The 9,692-nt window shown below is 35.8% G+C and overlaps 1 protein-coding gene across 1 annotated transcript; it reads right to left on the bottom strand.

Annotated features, from left to right (window-relative positions):
- Positions 1-1,186: 1,186 nt before the first annotated feature.
- On the bottom strand, positions 1,187-4,801 carry LOC145619756 (uncharacterized). The gene has a single exon (XM_081674453.1). The coding sequence runs from the start codon at positions 4,799-4,801 to the stop codon at positions 1,187-1,189; it is 3,615 nt and encodes a 1,204-aa protein (XP_081530579.1).
- Between the last annotated feature and the right edge of the window lie 4,891 nt (positions 4,802-9,692).

A 9,692-nucleotide genomic window follows, 5' to 3' on the forward strand; every position in this document is an offset into this window, starting at 1 on the left:
CAATTGAAGTAACGATGATTTAACATAGAGGATGACAGAATAAGATCAAGTCTCGAAGAAAATGGAACATAGGAGATGGTAGAATAGGCTCAACATCAATGCTTTTACATACAACTTCACCAATGAAAGAATATTCGACCAAAAGATCTAAAACTAATAATTTCTCACTCACAGACTCTACAACCAATGATTCTTAACATTTTCTCATTTAGACCCCTATAAGCAGCCAAAATAACCTTCCTCTAATGAACTAACATTCTCAATAAATCCATCATCTTTGTCATCATAAATAGACTAGCTCCATGTTACAATAAGGTAATTCATGTTAATTTTGTAAATCAACTTAAGGGAAAGGGTACATACATGGGAGGATCTTTATTGGGGCTCACAGGGGTCCGCCCCTATAATTTTTACAAATTTTTCAAGTGGATTCAAATAAAAAAAAAATTAAAATTTAATCCAACATGGGTACTTTTACTATTTAATTAAAAAAATTAATATTTGACTATATTTTTATCGAGACCTTAAATTTTTACACTTGAATCATTACATTACAAATTTATTTCATAACTCAAAATTTATCAACTATAAATTCAAATGAAACATATTTGTAATTATATTATTTTTTGTACATGTATAGTATATATATTGTACATAATTCGTAATATGTTGTTTGCATCTGATCTGTTGGCACATATATATTTGTGTAAATTAAAAATCTTAATCAAATTCGCATTTTGTTTCCATATACGGATTAATTAATATATTTTAATTGCATATAACAAACTTTTATAAGAGTTAAGTAGGGTCGATTGACTACATTGCTTTAAACTTTGACTTCGGTCGCATAATTGTTTTTTGTTAATAGTAAGATATCTATAATTTTAATTAGAAATTATTAAAGTTCAAAACTTGACCTATACTGTTTAGTGTAAGATCCACCACCGTTTGCGAATTAGTAAGAAATCTTAAGGCTTAAAAAAATGTAGCACAAACTAGTTAGAGAGAGGAAATCTTACATCATCTAACTAATACATAGAGCAAAAAATCAAGGCCATTACCAATTAATAGAACTTAAATAGGTTTGCGTTGGGAGATCAATCATGCCTAACAACAATAGATTAGATTTAAAAAAAAAAACAATGGATAATTATCTTTTTTTTTTTGAGGAGAACGGGTTAGTGCATTAATTAATTGAAAGTTGATCCAGGAGTACATACGGGGAAATCTCATCAGGCACAAGATATTCCCAACATTGTTCAGAACCAAACGGCACTAACCTAGCAAGATGGTGGGCTACAAAATTCCCATCACGCTTGACATGAGACCAAATAACGGAAGAAAAACAAGAACTAAATGAAGCTATATCTTCTAATATGCTGTCAACTGCAGAAAAAAGAAAGGCATTCTTCTTGAGTTTGGACACGAGCAGCAGGGAATCAGACTCCAAAATAATATCTGCATAGCCACGAGCTTTCGCCTGTTTTATTCTAAACAAAGCTGCCTTACTTTCAGCTATTAAAGCGTCCCACTTAGCACGAACTCTACGGACTGCTGAAAACAAAACTAGGCCATCATGGTCTCGGGCTATAACACCAAATCCAACCCAGCCATTATCATCGATCGAGGCATCAACATTGATCTTGACAACATTTGGGGGAGGAGGGGACCAAACCATTCTGCCTACAGGAGCTTGAGGCTGCACAATTCCGCCATATATCTTCTCCGTGTACTCGCCAAAATCAGAAACAAGCCTGCTATGACGAAGAAGCATCGCATCATCGGGTTCCCATTGGTGTTCAAATACCCATTTATTACGTCTAAACCAAAGGAACCAAGCAAGGAATAGGCTTCTTTGACAAACCTCCTTCTCAAGATTTTTTATCCACACTAGCAGCAGTTCACCAAAGGAGCTAACGTCACCAAATTTCAGCGCTTCCTCACAACCACTTCTGGCCCAAAACTGATACGCACTCGGACAATTCACCACAGCATGGATGGTAGTTTCAGGCATTATACCACAGCAAGGACACTTAGAATCTTCAATGAGATGCCTATGTTCTAGCAGACTTCTAGTAGGCAATGAATTCGAACAACACCTCCAAAGAAAATGCCTCACTTTTGGGGTAACATCAGCCTTCCAAATCTCAACCCAATATTGCTCAAAACTATCAATAGAGAGAGATTTTCCCAAGAGATAAGCAGATTTAACTTCATAGCAGCCGCTCTTCGACCAAGCCCAGGTTAGAGAATCCTCCGGAAGTCTATCACTGATAGGGATTGCTAGGATAGCATCCCTATCACGATCGTTGAAAATCCGCTCAATAGTTTCCAACTTCCAAGATTTCCTTTCTTCGTTAATTAACTCAGAGACCATATTGAAATCACCATCAGAATACGGAGTTGTAGCAAAGCGGCTGTCATCATCCACAAGCCACGGGTCATTCCATATACTTATAGCTCGACCATCACCAACCCTCCAAAGCATTCCTTCCTTCACAAGAGACTTGGAACTCCATAAACTTTGCCACGAAAAGCTGGAAACCGGACCCAAAGCAGCCTCAAATATGGAAGTCCGAGGGTAGTACTTTGCTTTTAAAACCCGGCTTACCAGTGAGTGTTCATTTGTAGCAATTCGCCAAAGTTGCTTCCCCAAAAGAGCATCATTGAATACACCAAGATCCCGGAATCCCATGCCCCCCAAGAATTTCGGTTGACACAAAGAATCCCAACTCTTCCAATGAATTTTCCTCCCTCTATCATTCGAACCCCACCAAAAACGAGCCATCATGCTATGAATCTCTTGAATAAGGCCAATGGGGAACTTATAGACCCCCATGGTATAAGTGGGAATAGCTTGAATAATGGACTTAAGAAGGACCTCTTTCCCCGCTCTTGATAAAAGCTTCTCTTTCCAACCCTGTAATTTCTTCCAAATACGGTCTTTGATAAAAGCAAAAACCGCTCTCCTCGATCTCCCTACAACTGTTGGCAATCTAAGATATTTTTCATGATTTTCCACCATTTCCATACCTAGGATAGAGCTAAGAGTGATCCGAGATGGCAAAGGGACCCCTTTACTAAAAGATACTTCCGACTTCTCCAAATTAATTTTTTGCTCGGAAGTTGCTTCATATTTGTTGAGAATGTCAACAATGATCGAACATTCCTGCGGAGTAGCTCTAGTAAAAAGGAGGCTATCATCTGCGAAGAACAAATGAGAAACCTCAGGGCCATTTTTGCTCGCCCGGACCCCATGGATCAATTTCCTCTCCGAAGCCAACTGCAACATTCTAGAAAGGACATCAGAAACTAGAATGAATAAGTAAGGAGAGATGGGATCACCCTGTCGAAGGCCCCTGGATGGGATCAACTCATCAGAAGGAACCCCATTAATAATGAAAGAATATCTCACGGTAGATACAAATGTCATAATGGTGTCTACCCAAGCTCCGGCGAAACCCAACTTGGTCAAAAGTCTCCTAAAAAAATCCCACTCAACCCGATCGTAAGCCTTGCTCATGTCTAGCTTCATAGCTATTGATCCCCGGCGACCTTTCGACCTCTTCTTCATAGTGTGAAAAAGCTCCAAAGCAATGGGAGCATTATCTGTGATTAACCGTTTCGGAACAAAAGCACTCTGATTCTCCGTCACCATTCCTTGAAGAAGGGGTTTTAGCCTGTTAGCCATCGATTTCGATGCTAATTTATATAAAACATTACATAGGGAGATCGGCCGAAATTGGGATATACTAGTGGGATCCTTGATTTTCGGAATCAAGGCAACATTAGTTCGGTTTACCTCAGACAAAGACACCCTGCCAGAAATTATATTATTGACAAATAGGGTCACATCATCACCTACAATATGCCAATATTTCTGGTAAAAAATAGCATGTAAACCATCAGGGCCAGGAGCTTTACAAGGACTCATCTGAGAAAGAGCAGTAAATATCTCATCTTTAGGGAAAGGGCGGCAAAGGGACAAATTCATACCTTCAGACACCAAATTCGGAACACTAGAAAGTACCTCATCCATCAGTAAGGAATCAATATCACCACTCGAAAAAAGGGAGCCATAGAAAGATAAAATAATTTTTTCAACGTCCTTTTTTCCAGATTTCCATTCGCCATTTGCATCAGTCAACCCTTTAATATAATTCTTGCTCTTTCGTTGTGCCGCCTTATGATGAAAATATTTAGTATTGCGGTCTTCATTTTTGATTTCCGAAACTCTCGAACGGAGGAACCAATAAGCTTCATTCTTTTCGTGGAGATCATCAAGAATAGCCTCTAGTCTATTGCACTCAACAAAATTGGGATGATGGCCCCCAATATTTTGAGCATCACGCAACATGTCCTCCGTGTCTGCAATTTTTTGAGCTAAGTCATCAAAGGTATCCTTGCTCCAGGAAGTCAACTCATTAGCAACCTGCAAAAGTTTGTTAGGCATGTCCATATGACAAGAGTCCACCCAAGCCTTCCTTATGACATCTTCAACACCTTCGGCCAGTAACCAACAAGTCTCAAATTTGAACCTCTTTTTCTTCTTGTGCTTCTTTTTACGACCCCGAAACTCCAAATCAAGGAGAATAGCCGTGTGATCAGATTTATATTTTGTCAAGTGAGTCACATTTGCCTGATCAAACCAAGAGCACCATCGAACACAAGCAACAAATCTGTCAAGCCGCTCCCTAACAATCGTTTCTGGTGAGTTTCCCCGTTCCCAAGTTACCCAAGAACCATCATGACCGAGATCACGCAGCGAGCAATCATCAAGAACTTCACGGAAAGCATCCATCACTCGTTGATCCCTCACAACCCCCCCGATTTCTCTTGAGAACATAAAATCTCATTGAAATCACCACCAAAAACAACCGGATAAGGGGATTCAAGATAGATTTTACGAATAAGAGCCCAAGTATTATCTTTTAAAGCTTTGTCAGCCCACCCATACACTCCAACAAACCTCCAAATCCTCCCTCTTTCCTCCCTGATATCACCACACATATGATGATCAGAAAATGACACTAAGGAAAAATCAACCCCCTCCCTCCAATACAAGCATAGACCGCCAGACTTACCTATACTATCCACCCCTACAGACATAGAATAACCAAACTTTAACTTTAAATTTTCAGAATTTCTCCTACTAATCATAGTCTCACATAAGAAAATAATATCAGGACAAAGATTGCCACTCCAAAATCGAAGTGCTCGAATTGTCCGGGAGTTGCCCGCCCCTCGGCAATTCCAATACAATATTTTCATTGTTTTTCAGGGGGTTGGTTCACTCCAACACCCCTTACTTGATTAAAACCGTCTCCGGTAGGAAAAGAATCTGTCACCTTGAGTTTCTTGCTTGTAACATTTGTTTGTAAGTCTGCATCAGCAAAGGAAGAGTCTTCAAAAGCTCTTTTATGCGTCAAAGAAACCCCTGCCACTTCCCCACTCACCTTTGAGGGCCCACTCTCTACATTAGTCAAGCCCCTCTTCTTAATTCTAACCTTTCTATTCCCAGCATCATTCTCCAAAGGGACCATGTCATGCTCCATGTCAGAGATAGTATCACTATTCCCGTGCACAAGATTAGCCTCATGCTCTACTAAGACCCCTTCATCTTGCATAACCTCATTCTCTATGGTAGCATCATCACCCCCTGCAGCAGCTCTCTTGATTCTCATCACTGTCTTTGATGTTGCTTCATCCACAACCTTAACCAATACCGCTTCTCTAGGCCGAGGAGGGGGAAAGTGTAGCCTCCGGGCAACACCAGGGGGGCCTAATTTAATTGCATCCGGATCATGGTATGAAGTAACACGACCTTTTTTGATTGAACGCAACCCCTCCTTCCACTTCTTTTCTCTTTCTATATCAATTTTGGCTTTTCGTAGCTGCTTGCTTGGTGAGGCGCGCAACCACGGGCCATATTGATATACTATCTCTCCACATTCCTCTTTGGCTTCCTCCTTGAAAGTACAGCCTGTTTCTGTATGATCGAGGCGACCACAGAAATAGCAGAAGTCAACCAAACGTTCATATTTGAGCGCTATCCATTTTGAAGAAGAAGAACTGGTCGCCACAAAGATACCTCGTCTGAGCGGTTTCTCAATGTCAATCATTACTTTGATTCTCAAAAATGTTCCCCAACCCAAAGGATCAGAATCATCAAGCTCCAAAAAGACCCCCAAACAATCACCAATTTCAGTCAAAGTCTTCTTATTGCGCTTATTAAAAGGCACATCAAGTAGACGGACCCACATGGGAGCGAAGCGGAAAACTACCTCTGATGGCTGTTCATCACCATCGATCTCCTTAAGAACGAGTAGTTTGCCATCAAAAAACCACGGGCAACCATCAAGAACTTTTTCCTTGTCTGCCTCGCTAAGAAATTGAAAAACAAAAAGCTTCATCTCCACCATCTTAATCATAACATTGTCCTGTAACTTCCATACATTCATCAGAGTGTTCTTCATTGCCTCTACATTGAAAGGCTTTGTTGTTAATAGCTTCCCTACTAGCGAAAGAGCAATTTGATTTTTGGTGCCTTCATCATCCTGCTCCTCAGAATCTTCGCTAAGAACTGTTATTTCCTCCTCTGTTAACTTAATTTTCTCGAAATCATTCAATAGATCATCAGCCATGATTGCGAGAGGGACAAAGAATCAGAATTGGATCAAGGAGTTGAATGTGAAAGTTTGTGAAATGAAAGAAACCGTAAAAAACCCTAACCTAGGGATATACAAACCCTAGACGAGGGAAAGGCTATAAGCAAACATTAGGACTCAACAATGGATAATTATCTAAGTCATGTTTTATAATCCTTAAAAAACAATGGTATTCTAATTTGTGCGTTGTACTAGATTTAACTTTAACTTAAATTATCTTGAGTCAACTTTTTACTAAATAATTGATCGTAATGATAGTTTCACATAGTATATTAAAATATAATATTTTATACAACTTAAACAGAGAGTTTTAAATTTCTAGGATAAGTAATTATATCTACCATAATCACCATTTGCTAACAATTATTTCTAACACAAATAAACAAACAAGGTACAAGATAATTAGTGGACACTCGACCCTAGTGTAGGTAGGACACCCTACACCCCCTCTAAACACGTCGTTTAGAGTACTACCCACACCCTCCACTAACTTTCATTTTATCTCTCTTCACTTTTTTTTACATTTTCTCTCTTCACACCCATTTCTCTACAAGTTTCTCTATCATCAAAAGCTTTAATTGCAAAATTGTTTTTAAATTATCACAAAATAATCTTCAAGCACTATGAAATTCAATAAAACAAGGCGCAAAATCTGAAAAAAGTAAGTTATTTTGTTTAAATTTGGATTGAAAAAGAGTATAAACAGTAGGTTTTACTAATTTTTTTTGTTGCGATGTATTTCGAAAATGAAATCGAAACATCAACCATGAAAATGTAAATCAATGTAAGTATTATACTATAATCTTAGTAATTTTTATTGAAAAGCTAGTAAATTATATCAATACTTTTTTTTTTTTTTTTTTTTTTAGTTTTGTTTGCCGAGCGAAGGAAACCGTTTCAAAGAAGAGAAACAAAGATTATAGTTCGTAGTTTTTTTATTTTTATTTTTTATTATTATTTCTTTAATTTTATTTTTTTATTTTTATGAATGTTCATTTTCATTTTGTTAAATGTTCATTTATATGTTAGTATAACGTCATTCACATTTTAATAAATGATAAATGTTGATTTACGTATCGATAAATGTTCATTTTTATTATATATAAATGTTAATTTACGTATTGATAAATGTTTATTTTCATTCTAATTCATGATCATTTCATTTTTAACAAGTTAAATGCATTAATTTTAAAATGAACATGTGCATCCCTACCTTATAAAAAGTAGAAACATTCTCTTAGGAATAGTGTACTACCAATCATACCCTCAAAACTATGTACAAAGTTATGTACAAAATGTGTATTTATTTAATACCCTCATTAATATGTTGACTATCATTAATATATTTAATGTTTTTTTTTTATCATTAAACATATCATCAATTAATTTTGTTTTTGTTAACAAATAATTTGTAATGATTTTTTTTAAAATAAAAAAAATTCTAATGCTTTACACCTATATTATTATTATTATTATTATTATTATTATTATTATTATTATTATTATTATTATTATTATTATTATTTAAAAAGAAAAAATTTGCATGTACAATGAAACGGTTTATTACCAAGTGACTGTTTATTTTTACTTTTTCATAGTTGCTCTTCTTATTTCCGCAAAGTCTCTTGACTCTTGCGAACTTTGATTTGGATAAAATCCTACTAACTTATCATCCCCCCCTCCCCCCCCCCCCCAAAAAAAAAAAAAAACATTTGTCGTTTTTTAATTGCAACTATTGTTAAGGTTTATTAGCTTTGTTTTGGTGTTTAGAGAGCCACAGGGCGAATGATGAGAATCGATCCAAAGATCTCTTGGACCGAGAGGGGAGCTCTAACCACTTGAGTTATCCCTCACTATGTGGTTTATTAGCTTTTTAAGTCTACATATAAACAACATCCATCATAGAATTTGAATGGGATTCATATATTAAATAGTTTGGTGATATTTGAGCAGGCGTATGTTATCAAGAGGTATATAGAACTAAATATCCTAAAATCAAGGGAAATCAGTGGTAGAAAAAAATGGTATTAATTATGAAGAGAATTTAAGATGAAAAATATAACTAATTGGCTATTGCTTTAGTATTGATATAGATATTAGATGGTCGTCGTAGAACATTAAAGAACTTGTTTACATATTATTACTCCACATGACCAAAGCTCACAAAAAAATTCATTTGAAGAAAAACACGATAGAAATATTATACTAAGTACTATTGAAACATGCACAACAATTAAGAGTTCTAAACTAACAATGGACGCTTTTAATATGAAGGGATGGAAAACAATAAAATATTATATAATAATAATAATTTTGATATAACACTATCAAACTTTTGAGGATTTAAAAAATAATTGTCTTAAAAGATTTTGGTGGCTTTCTTATAATTCTACAAATTCACCACATATGCACATAAATCAAATAGTCAGTATTAAAATTACTAGGTCTACCATCCTAACCAAAGGTGTAAATACACGCCAATACAACTTATCCGCAAGAGCTAGCCCCTCCGCGCGCATCGCGCGCATAGGATACCCTAGTATACTTAAAAGTTCATTTTTATACTACTAATTATAGCACCCAAGTATATCATGAAGTAGTTGTTTTAACAAGGAATTGCAATAAAAGTGTGTGCTATATTGTAGTTGTCATGGAAATGATTCTTTCAATTACAATAAGGAGTGTGTGCTACCTTCAAAATTTTTCAATAACAAGTACAAAAATTATAAATTTTATACATTTTATACATTTTTTATCAATAATAATGCTCCTAAAGTAAATGTTCAATTACAAATAATTGTATGTTCATTTACAACTATTAATAAAATATGTCCAGTTTTGAAATATTATATGTTCAATTAAATATTAAATAAGGCCCTTTTCTCTTCACCTTGTTTTTGCTGAAATGAAATTATTTTTACTGAAACAAAATTATATTTGCTGAACTTAAAGTATTTTTACTGAACTTAAATTAATTTTACTGAACTGAAATTATCTTTGCTGAATTGAAATTATTTTTACTAA

The sequence above is a fragment of the Chenopodium album genome, chromosome 27 (assembly GCF_948465745.1).
Source record: "Chenopodium album chromosome 27, dcCheAlbu1.1, whole genome shotgun sequence".
In the NCBI taxonomy this organism is placed as follows: domain Eukaryota; kingdom Viridiplantae; phylum Streptophyta; class Magnoliopsida; order Caryophyllales; family Amaranthaceae; genus Chenopodium; species Chenopodium album.